The sequence below is a fragment of the Lithobates pipiens genome, unplaced genomic scaffold (genome assembly GCF_037356315.1).
Source record: "Lithobates pipiens isolate NorthernLeopardFrog02 unplaced genomic scaffold, aLitPip1_a1.2 Scaffold_25, whole genome shotgun sequence".
In the NCBI taxonomy this organism is placed as follows: domain Eukaryota; kingdom Metazoa; phylum Chordata; class Amphibia; order Anura; family Ranidae; genus Lithobates; species Lithobates pipiens.
In genome coordinates, this window is record NW_027507787.1 from 246,424,346 (window position 1) to 246,451,222 (window position 26,877).

The following is a 26,877-nucleotide window of genomic DNA, read 5'->3' on the forward strand; positions in this document are numbered from 1 at the left end:
ATCCAATTAAGGAAGTGAGGACCAAACCCCCAATGACGTAGTATGACCTGGAGGTAAGACCAAGACACTGTGCCAAATGCTTTACGCATGTCCAACGAGAGCAAGTGCATGGGGATTTTACGGGTTCTAGCAATATGTTGCAATAGAACGACCCTCCGAACATTATCGCTGGCTTGTCTCCTGGGGATGAACCCCACCTGATCCTTATGTACCAACTTCCCTATTAATGGGTTTGGCCGAAGTGCCAAAACTTTGGCTAAAATCTTGATATCAGTGTTAAGTAATGATATCGGCCTGAAGTTGGACCATAAAGTGGAATCTGAATTCGGTTTAGGGATCATCGATATAATGGCCGTTAACGCATCTCTGCCAAGGGAGTGCTGCGGAAGGAGGGAATTAAAGGAGCTAGTAAGAAGGGGAGAGAGTATGTGAGCAAATTTCTTATAATAAGTCGCCGGCAGTCCATCTGGGCTGGGTCTTTTATGGGGCTTGAGGGATTTGATAGCCGCAAGAACTTCTATATTGGAAATAGGTGCTTCCATTGACTCACGGTCAGTGGTTGAAAGGTGAGGGAGGGATATCGTATGGAGGAGAGAGTCAGCTCGAGCGCTAGAGAAGGGGGCGCCGGGTTCATATAGTTTAGCCAAAAAGTTTAGCCAAAAAGTTTAGCCAAAAATTCTGATAAATTCTGATAAAATTCTTATAGGATTGCTAGTCAGCCCGCCCTGTGCTAGCCGAAGTTTAATAGGTTTAAAGGATCTCTCAGGTTGCCGCAGGCGCATAGCTAGGAAGGTATCGGGTTTATTTGCTTTGGTGTAAAGTGTATGGGCTGATTTGCGGATTGTCTTATCTGCCTCCTCAGCTAGCAAGAGATCCAAGGCAAGTTTAGTTTTGTCTAGGGCAAGTCTATTGGTCTCTGTGGGGACGGACTGAAATAGGAGAAAGTGGCGCTGAAAATCATCTTCTAGTTGTTGTAGCTGGGCTTGTCTATCTCTTTTGAGGTGGGAAGATACCGAGATGCAGGTGCCCCGTATAACTGGTTTGTGGGCTTCCCAGAGTAGAGTAGGGGATATACCCGGCGTGTCATTATTAGACACATAATCATTAAGAGCTGTTTGGATGTCTAAACAGTAAGATTGGTTTGACAGTAGGGTTTCACTCAGACACCAAGTTCTGTCTGAGTTTCATGGGACAACTGAGGAAACAGTCGTGATCAGTGCGCAGTGATCAGACCAGGTTATCGGGTGGATGCGAGAATGTAAAAGGGTGGGTGCAGCAGATATCGGGATAAAGATGTGATCGATCCTCGAGAAGGATTTATGTGGGTTCGAATAAAAAGTGAAATTTTTCTTGAGGGGATTACATTCTCTCCATGTATCAATAAGCGCTGCATGTGCGAGTTGAGTGCATAGACGTTTAGAGAGAGAAAAATGTTCTGATGCATATGGGGACCTGTCTAAATGTGGATGTAGAACTAGGTTGGTATCACCACATACAAACAACGCTCCTTTAGCATGTGTTTTGATTATCTGTAGTAAATGTGGAAAAAATGGGTTAGGATTTGTGTTGGGGGCATAATAGGACACAAAAGTGACCTCTGTGTCCTGAATATGTCCAGTGACTAATAAGTAACGGCCCTCAGGGTCTCTGATTTCAGATATTAAAGAGAACAGTAGGGAGTGATGGAAGGCTAAAAGGACTCCCCTATGCTTTGTGGCGGAAGAAGCGGTATATACTTGGGGAAATTTGGCATTGAAAAATGTGGGTGTGGTGTTGGCGGCAAAGTGAGTTTCTTGCAGAGCAACTACCTTAGCTTTCAGCGAGAGAAAGGTTCGAAAAGCTTTGACCCGTTTATTAGGGGAATTGAGCCCCTTCACATTTAGGGATAAAATATTCAAGGGAGCCATAGGGATCGGTGAAGGGGAGCAAGCGATAGCGGCTCCAGGGCCGCGCGCACCGACCGACCACGGTGAAAGAAAAGAAAAGAAGAGAAAGGGCAGAGAAAGATTAGGAATAGAAAAGGGAACAGAGGTAAGAAGAAGAGGAGAAAAAAGATGAAAAACGTTGCACGGAGCAGGATGATCCGAACCGTCCAATCAGTGGGTGCGACAACCAACCCGTCAACTAGCCAGTCAACCGGAGGTCGCATCATCAAAGGGGGGAGCAGTGACAGCTCACCGCTGCGAACCTGACAAGTACACATAAACATTTGCTATCAGAAAACAGTTTCTATAATACAACACGATTCTAAAATAGACTAATTCGAGAATGTCTAAAGAGAAGAATAGTAAAACATTGGGGGTACCAAGTGACGGAGAGCATATTGACCCTGCTAGGAATAAACAGAATTTGAGGGGTAGTGAAATATCAAATGAAAAGGAAGGGGGGTAAGGGGTAAGGGCACGGATAGGGATAAGGATGGGAATAGGGATGGGAAAAAATAAAAGGGAGAATGGGATGGGAACGAGGATGGAATGGTCAAGGGAATAGGTATAGGTACAGGCAACATAAGCATCATAATCAATTGTTATAGTGTGATTAGCTAACTCTCAGGGAGCGATCTGGCTCCGAGTCGCCAACTCGCAAGTCCGGGTCAGATCGTCAGCCCGTGGAAAAACAACTAGGACGACTAAGAAATATAACTTTAACTACTTTAGTGGGGTTATTATCAAACGTACAGTGATAGTACATAAAGATTCCAAAACAGCATATGGTATAGTAGTTCTATGCAGTCGAGAGGGGAGGGGATCAAGGGGGAAGAGAGATATAGGGTAGTAAGGAAGCAGTGTAGGGTGACAGACAACAAGGATTACATTGCTAACAGATAAACCATGGTGAAGCGCATCTCAGAAAAATATCTGATACCAGGTAGAAAACGTGCCCACCTATGTCAAATAGCTGTGACATAAAAATAGTCATAATGGCGTAAAAAAAAAAAAAAGGGGGGGGGGGGGTAGATGGCATCAAAAAAGGGAGAAAGTCAGCCCCTAATAGAAAGTCAAGGTTCTCAGAGGAAAATTAGAACATCCAGGAAATGTCATACTCAATGTCCAACAGGGACAGTAGTGTGGTTAGATTCATGTTGGTAGTCATCCCAGTTCCCGAGGCAAGCCAGGATATGGCTAGGAGGGCGAGGAAATAAAAATATAAGCGATTGGATAAAGAGGTTCAGCGAGGTACAAATACCTTGGGGCTAGGAAAGCCCAAACCAGATGGACGTTTAGGTGTGCCTCGCCGGATCGAGGATGAGCCCAAGAGGTCATGTTGATTTCTCTTCAGAGTGGCTATGTAGGGGTGAGGTGCAGCCCTTGCTGGGGTTCGAGGCATCATAGTGTCGGCTTGGATAGATGGGGCTGACGGAGCAAGCTGGAGGTTTTCCAAGAGGGTCTGGAGGGTCGCTGGTGTTGAGCAGGTGTGCTGTTGTCCCTGGTATGAGAAGTAGAGAGCAAATGGGAACCGCCAAGCATATTTAATTTGGTGTTGCTGAAGAATTTGTAATTGAGGCTTCATGGCACGCCACTTCGCTATGGTCAGCGGGGCCAAGTCTGTATACAGCTGGTATGTGTGCCCTTGAAACTGAAGGTTATTTTTATTACGGGCTGCGGCTATGAGTTGTTTTTTTGTTCGGAAGTAATGCAGTTTAATGATTATATCCCGAGGGGGACCGTCTGCTTGGCGTCTGGTGAGTGCCCTGTGGATGTGATCAAATTCTAATCTTTCGATCGATATGGAGGGGGACAACTCTTGAAAAAGGGCTGTCGAAAAGGATTGGAGGTCATCTATTGATTCGGGGATTCCCCTCAGGCGCAGATTCGATCTCCGTGAGCGATTCTCAGCGTCCTCGAGTCGGGAGAGCAGAGCGGCGTTCTCTTCTCTAAGGGCCTCCTGCTCTTGTGCCAATTTGCGCAGACTGAGTTCAGTGTCATCAGCCCTAGTTTCTAGGTCAGCTGTGCGCTGGCCTAGTTCACGTATCTCACGAGTCAGCCTATCAGTTATCTGATCCGACGTGGCTTTTAGGGCTTTTTTAAGCATTAAGTCCATATGTGCAAGAAAATCAGCCTGTGACATACCTGAGGCTTGTAGTGTAGGGGAAGCCGGAGGTTCCAGCCCCTCTTCATCTTCCTCGCCGCTGCTTCCATGGTTCTGGGGGAGGCCGTGCTGTTGTGAGGCAGCAAGGGCTTTCGCCGCCATCTTGGTGGAAGCGCGCGCTAAGGCTTCTTTAATAGGCTTCGACTTCTGTTTCCCTCTTTGTCCCGTTAGAACCATCCCGGGAGGAGGGCGGAAGGATGCCCGAGGTTCTCCGCTGGGTGTAGAACCGGCTGTAGCTAAATCGGTGCTGTATAGATCCCGGTATCGCAGCGGTGGGTACGGAGCTCTAGTGGATTGCGTCCGCCATGATGAGCTCCGCGCCCCCGGTAAGTAATTTTTCATGTATAAGTTTTGATAATTTGGCAGGAAGTTGTATTCCTAGGTAAATGATTGCCTCCAATTGAAACTGGAAGGGGAAATTTGCTTTGCAGTGTGCAACCAAGGGCGAATGCAAGGAAATAATAAAAGCAAAATATTTAGTGAAGTTAATTTTAAGGTTGGAAATCAGGCCGAATTTTCGAAATCCTTCAAGTAGAACTGGTATTGTGATATGTGAATTTGTGAGAAATAGAAGAATGTCATCCGTGTATGCGGCTAATTTGTATCCACTCTGGTTGTCAGAGATACATTTAATGTCGGTAATTTGCGTTATGGAGCATAGTAGGGTTTCAAGTGTGAGGACAAAGAATGGGGGAAAGGGGGCTTCCTTGCCTTGTTCCATTGTGGATAGGGAAGACATTCAAAGGGTGTTATTTACTCTAATTCTGGCTGAAGGTTTGGTGTATTAAGGAAAATTGTTGCCCATACTTACCGTAATTTTCCTTTCCTGGATCCTCCCCATGTCAGCCTACTATGGGTCAGCTCCGCCCCCTCTGACCCCTCCAAGACACACCAGTGTTCAAAAAATACCCACCTCGTGATGGATAAACTGGGTCAGAAACCTCTGGCTGACATAGGGAGGATCCAGGAAAGGAAAATTACGGTAAGTATGGGCAACAATTTTCCTTATTCCTGGACCTCCCCATGTCAGCCTACTATGGGATGTAGCAAGCTTTCTAAAAAGGGAGGGAAGACAAAAAATAAGCCAAACCCTCAATGCTACTCAAATTTTTAATGGGTGACAGCCGTCATAATAACCATAGAGCCAAATGTCTCCTCAGACGGGCAAGCCAATTAAGCCTGTAATGCCTAATAAAAGGTGTTGAGCATGCTCCAGTTTACTGCTCTGCAAACTACCTCAGGGGCGACCTTTGCGTATGCTGCCCAGGATGCTGCCATACCCTTCATCGAATGTGCTTTGATCTCTGAAGGAGGAGGAAGGCACAGAGTTTTGTATGCAATATGCATGGTCTTTGACAAATCTGTAAGAAAAAACTCTGGATGTTGCCTGCATACCCTTTTAGGCCCCATTGGGGAAAAAACTACAGCTGTTCTGCTTTTAGACCATTTCAGGTAGGCTGAAACCGCAGAGCCCAGGTCTAACCTACTCCACTCATCATCAGCTGTATCCGCCGGAAAGGCTGGGAGAATGACCTCCCAGTTCATATGAAATCATATGGCAACCTTAGGTAGTAAGCTTGGAATCGGCCTAAGGACTATCATGTCTGGGAGCACCAAACAATATGGTTCTTTAGATGAGAAGGCGCACAACTCGGAGACCCTTATGGCCGAGGCAACAGCTAGTAAAAAACAAAAAACTGTTAAAAGAAATAATGAACAAGAGAAAGCTTGATCAAATGGAGGAACCAGCGATGTTCCCAAGACTAGTGTTAAGTCCTCTTTTTGCAAAAATGATTTCAATGGAGGTCCAATTTCCATGGCTACCCCTAAAAATCAGATCGCAATTTGAGCTGTTTGAGGCAAATTTGAAAAGCTGGAACACCCTGTTCAAGTCTATGGGAGAAATCTAAAGTGCTAATTTTAAAGGCTAATATGCAAGTTACTGTCCTAAAAAGTGTTTGGGGACCCAGGTCCTGCCCCAGGGGACATGGATCAATGCAAAAAAAAGTTTTAAAAATGGCAGTTTTTTCAGGAGCAGTGATTTTAATAATGATTAAAGTGAAATAATAAAAGTGTAATATTCCTGGTAATTGAAGTTAGGGGAACCCCACGCTTTTTTTTTTTTTTTTTTTATCAATGAATGAATTGTTGGCTCCGTAATACAGAGAACACTTATTGAGTGTTCTCTGTATTACGGGAGCCGACAATTCAAAGTGATTTTATAAGACTTTTTTCCTTGTGAAATGACACTTTGTGCAGGGACAGTTCTAAGCATGGGAAACATGCGCCCCTTCACAGGCATACTATAGACACCCCCCAGGTACGAAATTTAAAGGAATATTACACTTTTATTGTTTCACTTTAATCACTATTAAAATCACTGCTCCCGGGAACCGAACCTGAAATGTTTAACACACAAGACAGCGGTTCCACCTCTCCTTGTAGCTCACCTACAACAAGGAGCCCTGTGAAATCCAAACCCAGATTAGATCCGGAGATCTCCACACAGAGCAACAGGTACTCTGCACTAGAAATGGAGGTGAGTGGTGCACACAACAGTGACTCGGCTGCACATTATCCAGCAGACCCGATCGCCATGTTTCCAACTACAGGGCAAACGCTATCAGATACCACATTAAAAGATATGCTCATGAGTCCTCCCCACGGGCCTTTATCCCAGCAGGCGGCCGTCCTCCCTGTACTCCCGGCGGCCATCTTGGGACTCCCAATGAAGCCACAGATGAACTACACCCAATGCTCGGAGGCCTTTCCGCGCTTGCTGCGCACGGCCTCGGACCCAGGCATGGCGGGGTTGCATTCAGGGGCACTAGACTATGCAGGGGGAGATGAGGACTTCCCATCCCTGACCAATCGGCCCTACCTGTCCCCACCCTATGGGCGCGCGGATGCCACCACCACCAGCGGATCCACCCGCTCGGGCCCTCCCTCACCTGGGGCACTGAGATCCCCGAGACTGGGGCGCCCGGACTTACCGCCCCCTCATGCTGCAACGGCTCTCTCCTATGCCCAGGTGGCCAGCACTTCGGCCAGGGCACCGTCACCACAGGTCCTGGAGGGGGGCCGCCTGCTCCCACATGGCCCGGACTGGACTGAGCCCTGGGAGGAGACACCTGCCTACCCGGCCACTCCGAATCCTCCCTGGAGAGCGGATTGTCTCCCCCGGCACCCACCCGATGACTTCCAGCGGGCCCGGGGACAGGAGATGCACCCCCCGCTGCCCTCCCCATGGCACGCATATCTTCAAGCGATGCCGACCAAGGATGATTTCAAACAACTAATAGAGGACGTGAAGTCAACCTGCAGATCTGAGATCCAAACCCTCCAGTCAGGTCTTAAACATCTAGCTGACAGGGTGGAGATGGCGGAGGAGGAAATCCAAGAAACAAAACTGGCTGTCCACCGTACCCAGGTTCAGGGATCGGAACATCGCACCCTCCTCAGGGACATGCAACGCCACCTGGAGGACCTGGATAATCGGGGGCGCAGGAACAACATTCGTGTCCGAGGGATTCCTGAAGCGGAGGGCCAGGAGGATGTCCATAATGTCCTGCGATCGTTCTTCAATGATGTCCTCGGGGAGGCCCACACCCATAATATTGAAATGGACAGAGCACACCGAGCACTGCGGCCTAAAGGCTCCACGGCCAGGCCCCGTGACATTATTTGCAGGCTGACTTCATATCCACTGAAGGAAGATATCATGAGGCAAGCCCGCCTCGTCCGCAACGTGACCCACGGCGAGCACAAGTTCAGTTGTTTCCGGACCTATCCTGGGTCACCCTGCAGAAACGCAGACTACTCCAACCACTGCTGCGTATCCTCCAAGACGAGCACATCCCATACCGCTGGGGATTCCCCTTCAGCCTTACAGCCCGACACCAAGGCCGGACGGCGATCTTGCGATATCCGGAGGACTTAAAGGCTTTCTGCGATACTTTGGGGCTTAAAGCCCCCCAGCTTCCAGACTGGGACCTTGTCACAACCCCCCCTACACCTCCTACAGTGTGGCAGACCGTTCCTTCATCCAAGCGCCTCCGCGGTCCAGAGATGTCCCCCAGAGGCAGAAGCAATCCACAACGCAGGTCGTGAACGTGTTATTATCGGGCCTGATCAGTTACCTGAGGAGACACTAGTTTCTTATTGTTCTCCCCTGGGCTTGTTGCTGCCCTCCCCACTGGAGCTACCCTGGCCATAGGCCACGTACATAATGCCTCTGGCATCTTAGCCACAGATTTTTTTTGAACACTATGGGCTAGTCTCGGATGAGACTTTAGAGAGATGGTAGCCGTGTATCTTTTACCACCCCCCCTCTTAGACTGCTGAACTTTTAATACAAGCAGTTTCTAAAGGTCTTGTATGTTTGTCTCTGGGTTCCCCTGGGCCCCCCTGGCTCACCCTACCCGAGCGGGGCTGGTGGGTCTCACGGGAAGCCGGTTAGACCTAGGCCAGCTGGCCTCTACGTGTCCACTGCTGATGTTATTGTTCTTTATGTTTGGTTTTACTGTTCTAAATGTTTTTCTCTTCTTCCTAGCTTTTCCTCACCCCTCCCCATCCTGTGATGGTAATTGGCTCCACAGCATTAGTCGTCTACACGCCTGGATCACCTCCCGTGCGGTGCCTCGCTGTCTGGAACGATTCCACCTGCATCAGATGAGTATATACGCCCCCCACCCCAATACCCATGACTAAGATTCTGTCATTGAATGTCCACGGTTTAAATTCCAACCGTAAAAGGCAGCTGGCATTGGGGGAATTTAGGCGGTCGGGAGCGAGTATTATAATGGTGCAGGAAACTCACTTTGATCGAGAGGGCTCTTTTGCGTTCGCATCCAGATATTTTCCGCAGCATTACCAAGCATCGGGTCCCCATAAACGAGCTGGTGTAGCCATATTGATTAAACAAGGTTCCCCTTTTACGTACTCGTCCCATTACGCCGACCCCCGAGGTCACTTCCTCATCCTCCGGGGACGGTGGCTAGACAGGGAGATTACACTTTGCGCAATATATGTCCCAAATGCTAAGCAGATAGGATTTCTGAATGGAGTACTGACCCGCCTTTTCCTAACAGACCACGGGGTGTTGGTGGTGGGGGGGGACTTTAATCTTACCCACTCGTTGCTGTCGGATCGTCAGGGGGTGGGCCCCAGGGCTCCTACCGCTCAGGCGCTTAGGGACTCGAAACAATTCTGACAACTCACTAGACGGTATGCCCTATTTGATGCCTGGCGGGCCCTCCATCCTGGCGATCGACAGTACACATTCTATTCGGCCCCCCACCGCACCCACTCCCGCATTGATTACCTATTTGTCAATGGTGCTGCCCTGTGCATGACCCACACGGCGCAGATTCTACCAATTTCATGGTCGGATCATGCCCCGGTGGTATTGACCCTGGATCTGGGCTCCCTGTACCTGGCGTCTCAATGCGTTCCTGCTCCAGCACCTCCCCTCGAAAACAGAACTCCTTACTACCCTGCAAAATTATCTAGAGGAAAATGACACTGGAGAAGTGTCCGTGCCCACTTTGTGGGAGGCCCATAAGGCGGTATTGAGGGGCAGATGTTTGGCCCTCTCCTCTGCCATGAAGAAGGATGTGAAGGCTGTGCAGCTACACACGGAAAGGGAGCTTAGAACTTTAGAGAAGCGTTTGCAAAACGCCCCCACCCTAACTCTCCTAAAGAAAATCACGTCCCTCAGGGCAACTTTAGCTGAACTCGCTCTGGGTCGAGTTGAACAGGCCTTACTTAAGTTGAAGCAGCTGTTCTATGATAAGGGTAATAAGGCCCATACACTCTTGGCGAGAAAGTTGAGGGACAACGCTTTGATGTCGACCCCACACCAGATTCAGGACAGATCGGGCCGATTGGTCTCTCACCCTAGAGACATTGCCCAATCCTTTGCTGACTTCTATAGGACCCTCTACAATAATCATGACATCCCGACCAATCCTCCCTCGCCCGATCTTGCCGCGCGAATGCAGCAGTATCTAGACCATAGTGGAATATCAAAGCTCCAAACAACAGATTTAGACTCCTTGAACTCCCCGATTACACAGGAGGAAATAGAGCAGACCGTCAAATCCCTACCCAATCGTAAAGCCCCAGGCCCGGACGGTTTTCCGTATGAGTATTACAAGGCGTTTCTTCCGTCCCTGCTCCCCACTATGTGCAGGCTGTTTAATGCATTCCTGCAGGATACCCCGATCCCACGGGATATGCAGAGCTCCTTCATTACGGTAATCCCTAAACCGGGGAAGGACCCCGCCATGTGTGCCAGTTATAGGCCAATAACCCTGCTGAACTCTGACCTCAAAATCTTTACCAAACTCCTATCTCTGCGCTTAAGCGTGGTCCTTCCGTCCCTGATCCATAAAGATCAGGTGGGCTTTGTCCCCATGCGCCAAGCAGGGGATAATACCAGGAAGATCATAGATTTGGTGGAGGTGGTGAACAGGGAGGGAGGCCAGGCCTTGCTGTTGGGTCTGGACGCAGAGAAGGCGTTTGACCGCCTGGGGTGGCCCTTCCTGTTTGCCACGCTTCGCCACATAGGGATCAGAGGACCCTTTTTCAGGGCTATCCAGCACCTATACCTGAACCCTACGTCCCAGGTCAAGCTCCCCTTTGCCCTCTCTACCCCACTACCTGTACATAATGGCACCAGACAGGGGTGCCCGCTCTCGCCCCTGCTCTTCACATTATGTGTCGAGCCCCTGGCGGCCACTATCCGGAGAAACCCGGACATTAAGGGCATAATGGTGCGAGACAGGGAGTTTAAAATCTCCCTGTTCGCAGACGATGTTATACTCTCGCTGATACAACCCAGAACCTCCCTCCCTAACCTTCACAGGGAACTGGAACACTATGGGGCCCTGTCGGGATATAAAATAAATACCTCTAAGTCAGAGGCACTCCCAATTAACACCCCGGTAGAGGAGGTAGCACGTCTCAAATCCAACTTCCCCTACAGCTGGAGGACTAAGGCACTGCAGTACCTAGGGATTTATATCACCCCGCAGTACTCCACGCTCTATCAGGCGAACTTTCCTCCCCTTCTCCATAACATTAGAACCCTCCTCCAACAGTGGAAGAAACACCATCTCTCACTCCTTGGGAGGATTGCGTCTATAAAGATGACGATCCTCCCGAAGCTATTATACCTCTTTCAAACCCTACCCATACCAGTCCCCTACGGCCAACTGAATCACTTACAGGCTGACTTACTGAACTTCACGTGGAACTACAGAAGGCATAGGATCCCGCGCTCTGTATTGGAGGCAGCCCGATTGGATGGCGGCCTGGCTTTCCCTAACCTCACTAAGTATTACCAGGCGGCACAACTACGGGCAGTAACCTCTTGGTTTACGCTCCGGACATATAATAAATGGACCGAGATAGAGAAGTTATGGCTCGCCCCGATACACCCCAATAGTCTGCTATGGAATACGAACGCGGAGGTAGAATCTGCACGGCTTCTAGGCCCGATGGCACTACTCCGAAAGCTCTGGAGCGCACTGTCGCGGCAACATGAGCTATCATCAGAAAGCTCGCTCCTGACCTCGTTTGCCTGTAATCCCAAACTGCCAGATAGCCTGACTCATCGGATGTCCTCACCGTGGACCACTAGAAACCTTTTCCATTATGGCCATCTGGTAGATCCCTGCACCCGTGAACTGCGTTCCTTTGCTGACTTACGGTCCAAATTTGATCTCCCGAAGCAGGTTTTCTACGGGTATCTCCAAATCCGACACTATGCCTTGACATTTGCACCGAGCCTGCAATTCTCCACTCCGACCCCCTTTGAAAACCTCATCTTGGCAGGCTCGACCCAAAAAGGTCTGATCTCGGACATCTATACAATACTGAATGACAGGCCCATTATCTCAGCGGGCAAGCACAAATATATGCTTAAGTGGGAAAAGGCACTGGGTGAGGAGATACCCGTGGACCAGTGGAGGGTCATCTGGTTTTAGGCATCCAAGTCTTCGATATGCACGCTCTATAAAGAAAATATTTATAAAATACTCTACTTCTGGTACATGACCCCTGATGTAATCCACGCCATCCATCCGGCAAGCTCTGATCGCTGCTGGAGATGCCTGGGAGACAGGGGAACATTGTATCACATATACTGGGAATGTCCACTGATAGTACCCTACTGGGAGTCAGTACGTCAACTCCTGACTCACCTCTTAGAGAGGGACGTCCCCCTCACCCCTAAATTTTTCCTGCTAGGGCTGTCGCCCCTGAAAATCCCGGCCCCACAGGGGAAACTGGTCAGGCACATTCTCACGGCAGCTCGCTGCCTAGTGGCACTGAACTGGAAGCGCCGGACCCCTCCACTGGAGGGAGCACTATATGCTAGGGTTAAGGAGGTAGAGACAATGGAGAAGATGACAGCGAGGATGCAGGACCGCCTGGACGCACACAACCTGATTTGGGAACTGTGGCACCGCCGAGAGGATCCTAGTAATCCAAAGGCAACCCAGGTATTTGCTGATGTTGGTTGAGCCTTCCATCTCCCCCCTCCCTCTCCCCCCCCTCTTTTTACTTTTACCCTTTATTTTTCTCTCTCTCCCTCTTTCTCCTACTTTCTTCTTTCATCTATCTCTGTCCATGGGTATCCTCTTGGGACCCATGCGACCGCTTATTATGCCGGCAGGATGATACGTTTGACTGTGATTACATAGGTTGTATATATAGCCTGCGCTGGACAATCTTGCGAAGTGTATACTGGCACATGGTCTGTGGATAGATAGTGACACAGTACTTGAAAAATTAGATGTTACATGTTTTTCCCGATTGAAAGTTTTATATTGTTGATCGAAAGCACTTCAACTGTATGTCGAATATCTTTCAATAAAACGTTATTGATAAAAAAAAAAAAAAAAAAAGATATGCTCATGTCCCTGAGAACATCACTACAATCAGACATGATGTCATGCTTCCAACAATGCAGAGCAGAGATCACTGAGCTTGGGGACAGAGTGCATCAAGTTGAAACGAGAATGTGCGATGTCACCGCATCCTTTAATACACTCATGTCCCAGCAAGATTCTATCTCCAAAATACAATCAAAATTAGCAGACCTCGAGGATCGTTCTTGCAGGAATAATTTGAAAATACGTGGCATACCTGAAAGCGTGGCAGCACAACAGCTCCAGTCATACGTTACCGACCTTTTTCATGCCGGAGCACCATCACTATCTCCGCTGGATCTTAAGATAGACAGGATCCATAGAGTGCCCAAACCATCCTTATTGCCACAAGAGGTTCCAAGAGATGTGTTACTCAGGGTTCATTTTTTCCAAACCAAGGAGCTAATTTTAGATGTCTTCCACAAAGCGGAGAACCTCCCAGAAACGGCCGCAAATCTACAAGTGCTCCCGGACCTCTCACAGCACACATTGCAACTGCGGCGCAACATGGCGACGTTTACTAAAGCACTGCAAAATCACAAAATAGTATATAAATGGAAATACCCGGCTAAACTCATCGTCTCTTACCAGGGCTCTAATCACCTTGTCAATTCGTTGGATGATGGGTTACAGCTCCTCCGACAATGGCAAATTATATAATCAGATACGAGCACGGATCCACCTCCACAACACAAGACTCCACCTGGTAAATTACAACCAGAATGGCAACCCAAGCATCAAAGACGATCCAGCTCACGACGCACCTGAGTTAAGGATATAAGTTCCTACCTACAAGCTTACATTAGGATTCCCCGAATGCTTATGGTACCGTCCACCGTACCTTAGCACCCACTGCTTGGGCAGTTATTCTGCCTGGTCCATTTGGACTTTGTTCAATAGTTTTTTTGAGAGTTTCTTTTTCTTTTTTCCTCCTTTTTTTGTTTTTTGTTTTTTGAAGTTACAACTCGGCGGTTATGCTCAAGCTCAAGCTACTCCATATATCTCCAGCTAGGGAAACGGGAACTGCTGTTTTCTCGATCACACAACTTCCTAGCCACCGTTCCTGGCAGTCATCCCGGATATTGACTGTCTCAAGGGAAAACTTTTACTTCATCACTGATCCCTATACAACTCACTATAGGCTTCCTGACTTCGCCAACGATACAAATTTATTTTTTCAACAAAAAATGATAAAGTGCCATATCTTCCCTAGACGATGCCGGCATCAATTAACATATCATTTAACTGTTTTGAATGACCGTTAAACTTCTATCAATCAATGCGAGAGGCCTCAACCACCCGGCCAAGAGAAGATCCCTCTGGAAGGAGGCTATCCAACACAAAGTGGACATCCTGGCAGTTCAAGAGACTCACTTTCATAGCTTAGCCACACCCAAAAGTTCCCACCCAAATTTCCCGCATGTTTTCTTGTCCTCTACTACAACTAAGAAGAGGGGGGTAATGCTGGCTATAAGAGACACCATGGCGTTCGAATTAAAAGACTCCTTTATTGACCCAGAAGGTCGCTTCATCATACTGGTCTGTATTATAAATAAGCTTCCTATTACTTTAACGTGTGTATATGCTCCCAACTCGCATCAACTGAAATTCGAAAAGCGGGTTATCAAGCAAATGTCAAAAATGTGAGCGGGGAGCATATTAATATGTGGGGATTTCAATATGATTATAGATGATAACTTAGACACTTCTTCTCGAGCCAAACAGCGTGGCACGAATTTCCGGGATTTTCTTATTAAAGAGGAATTGTATGATGCTTGGCGCTGTTTAAACGCAAATGATAAATCGTTTACATATTACTCCCCCAGACATAATTCGTACTCCAGATTGGACATGCTTCTTGTTGATAAGGTGCTGTTGCAGAGAGTCTCCCACTCTACTATATACGACATAACGTGGTCAGACCACGCCCCTGTGGTCATACAGATAGAGGGTGGGAGTGCCTATGCTACAGCACGCTTATGGAGATGCAACGATTACTTAATTCAAGACCCAAAACTTCAAAAAGCCATTGCCCAACAGCTAGAAGAGTTTTTTCGTTTTAATACTCCCAATGTCACAAATCCCTTCAACAATTGGAATGCCCACAAAGCATATATCCGTGGTATCCTTATTAAACTGAACTCAGGAGTATATAAGGCACGCTCAGCTAGGGTCACGGATCTTATTACTGAAATTCGTAAACTAGAGAAGGAAAACCAAACCGCACCTACAGTAGCTCTAGCCTCGAAACTAGCCAACACACGTTTCCAACTCAGGGAATTATTTAGTATACAACACGATCAATACATGAATAAGCTCAAATTAAACTATTATGCCAATAACAACAAAGCAGGCAAATTTTTAGCCAATCGACTTAAAGAACATAGATCCAAAACAGTAATCCCGCACTCGTACTACCCTGACACCTCTAAAAAAATAGAAAACCCACATGAAATTGCAAATGCCTTTGCAGATTATTTCTCGTCACTATATAATTTAAAAGATGACCCCAAAACCACTCAGCCATGTAGAACAGATATCGATGGTTTTTTATCTAAATTGAAATTGCCCTCGCTTTCAGAAACCCAACTTCAAGCACTAAACGACCCCTTTTCCACAGCAGAATTGGAAAAAGCTATAAAGTCCCTCCCCCTCAACAAAGCCCCGGGGCCGGATGGCCTATCCAATGGATATTACAAAGCCTTCAACCATATATTATCTCTGAACCTTTTACCACTATTTAATGAGGCCAGGATAAAAGGCACCTTTCCACCAGAAATGCTCAAAGCATATATGATTACCCTACCAAAACCAGGTAAACCCCCGGATGTTCCAGCTAATTTTCGCCCCATATCTATTTAAACGGAGACGTCAAGCTTTATGCAAAAATGCTAGCTAACAGGCTACAGTATATGATATTATACCAGAACTGGTGAAACCAGACCAAACAGGCTTCACCAAAGGTCGTCAGGCATCGGATGCCACCAGACGCCTTTTAAATATAATCCACCAGGCAGAAACTTGAAAAACGCCTTCTCTGCTTCTATCTGTGGATGCAGAGAAGGCGTTTGACAGAGTCCATTGGGGATATATGGAAGCGGTTCTACGTAAGTTTGGATTCCAGGGGGAGTCGTTATCAGCCATACTAGCCTTATATTCAAGCCCAGCAGCGCAAGTCTATACGTCAGGACTACTGTCAAAAGAATTCAAGATCACGAATGGGACCCGCCAAGGGTGTCCGTTATCGCCATTCGACCATTCGAACCCACCCTCATATCTCAGGCTTTAAGTACCACCAGACCACTCATGTAATCAATCTTTTTGCGGATGACGTGATTCTCCTTCTTACAAACCCTACCGCTTCATTACAATTCACACACGATGTCCTCAGTAGATTCGGCAGCTTGTCATATTACAAAGTTAACTTCAACAAGTCCTTAATACTAGACCAGGGCATTCACCATCCTGCTAGAGAACATTTAAAAAAAAAACTCCCATATTTATGGGCAGAGAAATCTATCCCCTATTTGGGCGTTCAACTATCGGCAAAAATATCACAGATAGCTGAGACAAATATTAAACTCCTACTTTTAGATATACGGAAAACATTGAACACCATGGCCAAAACTGAACTATCCTGGGCAGGCAGAATTGCATCCTTCAAAATGTTTATCCTTCCTAAAATATTGTACGTTTTCAGAACCCTCCCCATCCCATTTAAAGCATCCCATTTCCATGAATTAAATAAATCCCTTAAATTGTTTATTTGGGATGGGAAAAGAGCCCGCTGTTCCCACAAGATTCTTATGCGACACAGAAAGGTGGGTGGGATGGGTCTCCCGGATATAAAAGACTATTATTGGGCATCCATCCTAGCTCAAGCCAAAAACTGGTTTAATATACATCCCTCTCCTCTATGGGTGAATATAGAAGCAGCTGTTAACAAAGTATATCCTTTAAGTTTATTACTGATTGCAGACTCCTGGAAGCCGTTAACCGTAATGTCCCTTTCCCTGACCACCAAAGCCACGTTGCTAGCATGGAGATACTTTTTGGCTCAACCAAAAAATGATAACTCATTTACCACCATAAAAATCCCATTGCAAACACTTGGGACACTACTCCCTTACAGTCATATCACCAAATGGATAGAATTGGGAATAGAAGGAGTAGAAAAGCTTCTAGATAAAGGCATTCCTCTAACATTTCAGACCCTACAATCTAAATACAAATTACCTGCTTCACATATCATGTTATATAAACAAATCTCATCATTCTTGGTCAAAAACCCTTTGCCGAAAATCAAAATAAACACCCGTGCGTGGCGTTTTTTTACGACTAAACAGGACAAATGTAGAGGTATATCTTTTATCTATAATTTACTTCAATCTAAACAAGAATTTATTAAATCCCCAGCGATACTATCATGGGAGAACGATCTAGGTACAACCTATGAAACCGACCACTGGTGCGATGCACTACGATACAACTACAAGGCCACAAGCTGTATTAGCCATTGGGAACTAACCCAAAAAATACTAACAAAATGGTACAGGACTCCTTTTCAACTGGCCAGGATGTTCCCCACACACTCCATATTATGCTGGAGAAATTGCGGTACCCCCGGGACAATCCTACACATATTCTGGCAATGTAAAAACCTAACTAGTTACTGGAGGAAAATATTCACCGTTCTCGCTGATATCACTGGGATAATACAAACACCAGATCCAGCACTAGCAATCCTCCATATAGGCATACACAATTACCCTACCCAATTCAGGTTAGTTGTTATTCATATTTTAATCACCGCAAAACTAGTCATAGCCAGACACTGGAAAAATACCCTCTCTCCGAACCCCTCAGAAGTAATGGCACAGGTGAATCTTAACTATCACTATGAAAGACTATTGTCGATCAGGAGAACCTCTTGCAAAACTTTTGACAACAACTGGAAATGTTGGAAAGATTGGTACGGGCGTTGAAAACATCACCCTTTCCCTCTTCCCTTATCCCCCCATTCCCCTTCCCTGACACCCTTACAACTATATCATCTACAATAATAGCACTAAAGTAAGAAGTCTGTTAATTGTTTAGGTAGCCGAGACTTTACTGCAACTTGTCTTAATAGCTGGATTCCAATTTGTTTCACTTCCCTTTCCCATGTCGAACCTCCTCCGGCGAGGTGAGATCCCAGATGGGGCGCTAGAGGAGGCTAGATAGGGTCCTATAACGGGACAACCAGCTGGATTGGGCACCGATACCATTCATAACAGTAAATGGAAGTATCTTACAACAAGAGTGTCCTCTGCCAAGTAATGTACTGTATGATGTAGATTGTTATAATGCAATAACTGTTCATAACTGTATTCAGTATTATCTGATTGTATCTGTTAAACCTCAATAAAAAATATATTGAAAAAAATAAATAAAAAATCACTGCTCCTGAAAAAACGGCAGTTTTTAAAACATTTTTTTGCATTGATCCATGTCCCCTGGGGCAGGACCCAGGTCCCCAAACACTTTTTAGGACAGTAACTTGCATATTAGCCTTTAAAATTAGCACTTTAGATTTTGAACGTTCGATTCCCATAGACTTTAATAGGGTTCTAAAGTTCACACAAAGTTTAGGTCTGTTCGCAGGTTCTGGTGCGAACCGAACAGGGCAAATGGGCACAAGAACCACTGCACCACCAAGTTAAGGACGTGAGCCAAACAGGGCAAATGGGCAGTTGTCCCTGTCAGAGGGCAGAAAGGAGGTTGGTGCCATTGTCGCAAACCACCATTCCTGGCTTAAGCTGGCATGGCGTCAACCACCTCTGAGCCTGCGCCTGCAGAGCTGACAGAATACCTGCCCCAGTGTGGCTCCTGTCCCCCAAGCCCACCAGCTCAAGCACTGCATGGCATCTTTTTACCTGCATGCTTGCATAGCCCCTTAATCTCCTACGGAGCACCGCTGGTTCCGAGGACAAATGAGCACAGGAAAAGGCCAAGGAGGATGAAGTAGAGGAGGGGGTGGAGGAGAGAGGTGTGGCAGAATCACCACTAGTAGAATTTTGGAGGCGTGGTGGTGGAACAAGCTTCAAAACTACTGCACCCTGTCCTGCATCCTTCCCAGCTGCCAGCAGAGTCACCCAATGCGTGGTGAAAGATAGGTAATGTCCCTATCCATGCCTGATGGACCATGAGTCAGCTTTAATGTACACCTTACTGCTGACTGCCCTGTTCAGCGAGGCATGGACATTGCCTTCCACATGCCGGTAGAGAGCCGGAATCGCCTTCCGTGAAAAAAAGTGGCGTTTGGGAACCTGCCACTGAGGTACCACACATTCCACAAACTCACGGAAGGGAGTAGAGTCTACCAACTGAAAAGGCAGCAGTTGAAGTGCTAGCAATTTAGCCAAGCTAGCATTCAACCACTGGGCATGTGGTTGGCTGGGAGCGAACTTCTTTCACCGGCGGAGCAACTGGGGTAGGGAAATCTGCCTGCTAGAAATGGACGGTGTAACGATAGCAGATTGCCAGCAAGTACTTGGCAGTGGCACACCTAATTCTACACCTTCATTCCTCTCAGTGCAGGTTTCTGAGAGGACTGAATATATAGAATATATAGTGGGGTTAGAGATCCCAGCTGATGAGGAGGAGCAAGGAGAGGTCCGCCTTGTTCTTTGGTGTGGGTTGAATGGGAGCTCGACATATGTCTAATTAAGCATGTGGTGCCCAAGCGCTTGCTGTCTAAACCACGCTTGATACACTTCAGACATATGTTGCAAATAGCAACGGTGCGATCTGCTGCACACATCTCAAAAAAGGCAACCACACCGAACAACCTTTGGAATAACGTGTGGAGTCACCAGCGCCCTGCACTTGTGGAGCTCTGCGGTGTGATGCAGTCCATTGGCTGCCCTTAAACTGGCCCCTGGAGGGCATCCTGCCTCATTGGAGATGTGCCTCCTCCTCCTCTCTCCTATCAGGCACCCACATGGAGTCAGTGGCCTCATCATCCCCTCCCTCCTCGTCACTGGAGCAAACCTGGCAGTATGCTGCAGCTGGGGGAACATGACTGTTTGTTGTCCTTCTTGGGCAACCCCTCTCTCTGGGCTCATGTTACTGCCTTCCTCAAGCTGGGTACCATCATCTGAGCCTTCAAAACGCTGCACATCCTCCTGCAGCATGTACCCGACACTGTGGTCAAACAGTTCGGGGGACTCCTCCAGTGGGACTAGGGAAGGAGTAACTGATGATGACCTTGAGTCGAAGGAATAGGCCGCTTTGGCACCTGCAATGGCAGCCAAGGTAGCCTGGGTGACAGAGGATGAGGAGGATGAGGGTGGCTTGGTCATGCACTCTACCAACTCTTTGGCATGTTGTAGCTCAACACAGCCAGCTGATGAGAAAAAGGACAAGCATGCCCCACGGCTATGTGCTGATGAGGATGCACCGTGTCCATGACCAGCACTGTTGCCTCTAGACACAGAGTCTACTTGCCCTCTTTTATTGGCCTGTGACTGTCTGCCTCTCCTTGTTGGCCTTCCAGACATACTGTCTTTGATGTACTGGAATTGGTACCCAAGGAATGGCCTGCAGTGAGATGTAGCTGCACAAAGCTGGGATGTATATATATATATATATACTGATTATAATAATGATAAAGAATGGTGTTGCGCTCCACATAAAAACTAAATTAAATCCAATAATAGTGAATAAATAATCGCATACAAAATCTAAAAAGCACACCTATGCGATTATCACAAAACAATTGATTTAAACTGTATCAATACCCTATATACATAAAATCATTTTAAAGTGACCAGTAAAATATTCAGGTAGTACACATATTCCTAGTATCATTTATAAGGTGACCAGTATAAGTAGTACACATATTCCTAGTAAAGTGCAAGTGAAACAATAGGTAGCGGAATCGCAGATAATAATAATAATAATCCAAAAGAGTGTGCAATCCAAAATGTGTCTCAATCCATAAAAGTGCATCCAAGTGAAAAAAATATATACGTTTAAAAAATTGTATAAAAGTAAGATCCAATAAATAAATAAACAAAAAAAATAAAATAAAAAAAAATAAAAAATAAAAATAGATATAAAACACATTCCAAAAAAAGATTCTTAAAGTGTCTCTATTTGTAGAAAAAATAGCAATCCGTATCAGGTCATGCAAATAAGTGAGTCCACACTGTGCTGTGTAATAGACTAATTCTGTGAACAAACACGGGATAGTTCCACCGGTGATCTCACAACTCCTCAAGACGGCAATTCACTCCAGGTACTCAGCCATGGACCACAGATCAAACCCGGAAAAAAGAAGAGGGGCTCCAATAGTGAAGTAATATCAAACAGGTTTTATTGTAAAAAGGACAGCGACGTCCGGGGTACGAACGAGGAGTCCGTTCGTTTTTTAGCTGTAATTTTCGCTCTTAATTGTGCTACTAAATGTGAGTACCCAGGACTATGTGCTTTTTACAATAAAACCTGTTTGATATTACTTCACTATTGGAGCCCCTCTTCTTTTTTCCGGGTTTGATCTGTGGTCCATGGCTGAGTACCTGGAGTGAATTGCCTGGGGGGTCTATATCAGCTGAGGACATACACCTTAACCATTGGAGCGTATTGCTGTTTAACTGACAGCAGTGAGGTAAGGTACCCACTGCACTCAGTGTGTGAGCACCCGTCTTGAGGAGTTGTGAGATCACCGGTGGAACTATCCCGTGTTTGTTCACAGAATTAGTCTATTACACAGCACAGTGTGGACTCACTTATTTGCATGACCTGATACGGATTGCTATTTTTTCTACAAATAGAGACACTTTAAGAATCTTTTTTTGGATTGTGTTTTATATCTATTTTTATTTTTTATTTTTTTTATTTTATTTTTTTTTGTTTATTTATTTATTGGATCTTACTTTTATACAATTTTTTAAACGTATATATTTTTTTCACTTGGATGCACTTTTATGGATTGAGACACATTTTGGATTGCACACTCTTTTGGATTATTATTATTATTATCTGCGATTCCGCTACCTATTGTTTCACTTGCACTTTACTAGGAATATGTGTACTACTTATACTGGTCACCTTATAAATGATACTAGGAATATGTGTACTACCTGAATATTTTACTGGTCACTTTATAATGATTTTATGTATATAGGGTATTGATACAGTTTAAATCAATTGTTTTGTGATAATCGCATAGGTGTGCTTTTTAGATTTTGTATGCGATTATTTATTCACTATTATTGGATTTAATTTAGTTTTTATGTGGAGCGCAACACCATTCTTTATCATTATTATAATTTGAGGGGAGGGTTTGCACCTGTCAGTGTTTTGCTGCAACCATATTAGCTCTTTTGTTTAACCATTGTAGCGCGAGGATAACCAACAATTACCATATACTGATTATAGTGCAGCTCGCTGAATCGCCTGCCTGCCTGTAGTATTATTAGGAAGAAAACAACAGGAATTGTCTGCAGTGAGCTTTAGTTGCACAATGGGCACAGGATGTAGTACACTGACTGAAGATACTGCAGTTGCCAGCCTGTGGTATTATTAGGAAGAGAACATCAGCAATTTAGCTGCACACTGTGCCCAGTATACAGTACACAAATATAATGCATCTAGCTGAATCAACTGCCTGCCTGTGGTATTATTAGGAAGGAAACACCAGCAATTGTCTGCAGGAAGCTTTAGTTGCACACTGGGCACAAGATGTAGTACACTGACTGAAAATACTGCAGTTGCCTGCCTGTGGTATTATTAGGAAGAGAACACCAGCAATTGTCTGCAGTTAGCTTTAGTTGCACACTGTGAATAGGATACAGTACACTGACTGAAAAAACTGCAGCTGATTGCCTGTGGTATTATTAGGAAGAGAACACCAGCAATTTTCTGCAGTTAGCTTTAGTTGCACACTGTGCACAGGCTACAGTACACTGACTGAAAATACTGCAGCTGCCTGCCTGTGGTATTATTAGGAAGAGAAATCCAGCAATAGTCTGCCATTAGCTTTAGTTGCACACTGTGCAACTAAAGCTAATGGCAAAAGGAACGGATCTAGCTAAACTGAATACAGTGTGTATATATATATATATATATATATATATATATATATATACACAACACCTGGGATGCATATATATACTAAATACACTGACTGCAGCTAACTGACTCACCTGCTTGCTCTATCTAAAGCAAATTAAATGACACTGTCTCTCTTTCTCTCTATCTATCTCTTAGCACGCCTGAACACACTACACAAGGTCGAATTCCAGGCGCCCTTATATAATGTGGGACGTGTACTAACTCCCGTGAGGTATAATTGGCCAAAGCCACCCTGCCTTTGGCCAATTATGGCTCACCGTTCTTACCGCGCTGTGATTGGCCAAAGCATGTGGGTCATAGTGCATGCTTGGCCAATCATCAGCCAGCAATGCATTGCAATGCCGCAGTGAATTATGGGCCGTGACACACGCCACTCAAATTTGGCGTGAATGGCCCATAATGTTTGTAATTCGACAAATGGTCGAATGGCCGATGTTTGAGTTGAACTTATGTTCGTCTCAACCTAGTAGCTCATCCCTACTAAATAGCCAAGATGCTTTTATGTCGTGTGTCGGAGAGCTTGTCAGAAGTTATCATGCTGATAACAGAAGAATGGAGCAGCAGAAAGACACAGCACTTAGACCTTTTGAGAGACATAAGTGAACACTACAGATATATGTGCCTAGATCAAGTTTAAGCAATGGGGTTTACAACCACTTTAAATATACGAAACATAAAGTATGAATAAAATACAGAAACTTAGTAATCTAATGACTGGTACACTTTAGGGACTGATTTGAAAAGCACATCTTCATGTCTATATCGGTATTCAGTATTACCACTTTTTATCCAGGACCATTTCTTCTCTAAGGAAGCGATTTGACTTTCCAAAGCTGTAATTTTCTTGATGCTCGCCACATCTACAATTACAAAGACAATGTTTATTAATTTCATCTGAAATATACAACCTGCATGGTACTGCAAAATGATGTGACATATCTGCAGAAAATATTTCTATTTATATCTACATCAGGTTAAAATTTGTTATAATTTAAGTTAAAGTGTATCTACAGTATAACAAAAATCTTTTCTTGATGTTTTGGCTAGAGTGGCATCAGTCCTCAGATTCCTTCCATTCTTGCCTAATTAAAATGTTGAGGAAATGAGGGGAACTCTCTAACAGGGCCTGGCTTATAGTATAATCTGACAGAAATTTTAACTTTTCCCTACTCCTCTCTATCCAGAATGAAAAAAAAAAAAAGTTTGGGCTATAAATATATTTTAAACTGGTACTCTTTCATATGTGTATGATACATAGTGGTATGTCATTTTAGTTTTCCCATAAAATAAATCTTTATTATACTGTGTACAATGATAGCCATGTACCTGCATATAGCTTTAGTGGAAATCTATACTTTTGCCACGTACACACGAGAGGAATTCTCATCGGACTGAATCACAATCACACCAAAGTCAGACCGTCTAGAGCGCGGTGACGTACACCAGGTCCCACGAAGTTCAGTTGCGAGTGCCCTACCCTTTGGACCCCTTCTGCCAATTTCGTGTTTATCTCGTGTTAGTAGAAGTTTGGTGAGAGACGATTTTCAGACTCATGTTTTTCAGATTGTTTAACTGTTGTTCAGTTTGTGCTTGTGGGGTTTGTATCTGCTTTTCAGTGCGTGTAATCAGTTTGTATTTGTTAATTCAGTGGGTTCTTGTCCGCTCATTGCAGATTTTCAGCTCACTCTTCACAGGCCTTGCTGTTCTTCAGTGCGTTTGGTTGAAGTGGTTGTAAATACTTACAAACCACTCTGACCTACAGGTAAGCCTAGATTAAGGCTTACCTGTAGGTCCAAGAAATATCTCCTAAACCTACATGGTTTAGGAGATATTTACAAAAAGACAGTGGCATGCAGGCGCACTATTGCCGTTAGCGGCATACCTCTGCTAACGGCGATATGCCATTCCATGCACATGAGTGGGAGTGAGGTCATTGCTGTCCCCTGTAGTCCGGAGTGTCCATCTTCTTCCTGGTATCGCTGCTCCGGCCACTCACAGCGCCGGAGCAGCGATACCAGGAATAAGATGGATGCTCCGGACTTCAGGGGACAGCGGTGACATCGCTGGCTCCTGTGTCAGGTAAGTGACACATAATGGGCTACCATGCAATGCATAGTAGCCCATTATGCTTTACCTTTGCAGGGAGACAAAGAGGAAGTAAACCCATCTTTAAGTTCGTTCTGACCAGCCGACCATTTTGAAACCATGTTGCGTGTACGTACTCGTCGTAGAGTTTGTGCTTTGCTTCGGCTTTGTGTTGGGGTTCATTCCTTGCCCCAAGCCCAGTCCATGAACAGGGTGGGGAGGAGTTCATGGATGAAGAATTGGTTGCTCCAGCGTGACCAATTCTTTCACATGCCTTTGCTTCGTGAGATCCGTGAGAATAATCCTGATGATTTCAGGAAATTTCTCAGAATGACGGACCCCGTTTTTCACCATCTGTTGGCTTTGCTGACCCCTTACATCAGCAGGCAGGATACCTGCATGAGGCAAGTCATTGGCGGTACTTGGCGACTGGGAGAAGACTGCCGGACCTCAAGTTCTCGACAGGCATCTCCCCCAGGCTCTGGGGACCATTATCCCAGAGACCTGTTCTTCCATCATTCAGGTCCTGCAGAAGGACAATATTAACGTAAGATTTATCCTTTAACATCAAATTTTATTGTATTTAATGTTTGCTAATGTATTGTATTTCTTTCCTCAATCCTTTATTACCATGAACGCAATATGCTGTGAATGTCCCCTTTGTCTTCATGTATGCTGTAATATTTTAATGCTCCTTTTTGTCCTTTATGCCTATTTGCCTTCACTAGGGATGAGCTTGGTGTTCAAGTTGCATGCTTGGCCAATCACAGCGTCGGCAGCGAGGAGAGCCATGATTGGCCACAGGCAGGATGCCTATGGCCAATCATAGTTCAGGCTGTGTAGTACACGCCCCACACTATATAAGGCCGCCAGCGCGGAGGCCTTGTGTAGTGTGTTGGCATCTGCAGGAGTTAGTGGGTGTTTTCTGTGTACCTTCAACGCAGTATACACCGTCCGTTATCCACCTATTTAGCATTCTTGCTCTTCTGTAATTGAGCTATCAGCCATCTGCAGGAGTTTCTGGGTGTTGTATGTGTGGCCTGAGCACAGTATACACCATTATCCACCTATATAGCTAATTATATTGCTCTTCTGTTATTGAGCTATCAGCCATCTGCAGGAGTTTCTGGGTGTTTTCTGTGTGACCTGAGTGCAGTATACACCATTATCCACCTATATAGCTATATTGCTCTTCTGTAATTGAGCTATCAGCCATCTGCAGGAGTTTCTGGGTGTTGTCTGTGTGCCCTGAGTGCAGTATACACCATTACCCACCCATATATCTATATTGCTCTTCTGAAATTGAGCTTTCAGCCATCTGCAGGAGTTTCTGTGTGTTGTCTGTGTGCCCTGAGTGCAGTATACACCATTATCCATCTATATAGCTATATTGCTCTTCTGTAATTGAGCTATCAGCCATCTGCAGGAGTTTCTGGGTGTTGTCTGTGTGACCTGAGTGTAGTATACACCATTATCCACCTATATAGCTAATTGTATTGCTCTTCTGTAATTGAGCTTTCAGCTATCTGCAGGAGTTTCTGGGTGTTGTCTGTGTGACCCGAGTGCAGTATACACCATTATCCACCTATATAGCTAATTATATTGCTCTTCTGTAATTGAGCTATCAGCCATCTGCAGGAGTTTCTGG

The 26,877-nt window shown here is 45.6% G+C and overlaps 2 protein-coding genes across 2 annotated transcripts in view; both read right to left on the reverse strand.

Annotated features, from left to right (window-relative positions):
* Nucleotides 1-25,899, reverse strand: part of LOC143930033 (pulmonary surfactant-associated protein D-like) — a 36,567-nt gene extending 10,668 nt beyond the window's left edge. The window contains exons 1-2 of the mRNA XM_077453932.1: nt 25,860-25,899; nt 23,924-24,004 (exon numbers count right to left, since the gene is read on the reverse strand). Of these exons, the coding sequence (XP_077310058.1) occupies nt 23,924-24,004; nt 25,860-25,899 (121 nt within the window). The remainder of the gene's footprint in view (nt 1-23,923; nt 24,005-25,859) is intronic.
* Nucleotides 1-26,877, reverse strand: part of LOC143931008 (mannose-binding protein C-like) — a 285,028-nt gene that overhangs the window by 224,356 nt on the left and 33,795 nt on the right. The gene's annotated exons all lie outside the window — the stretch shown is intronic.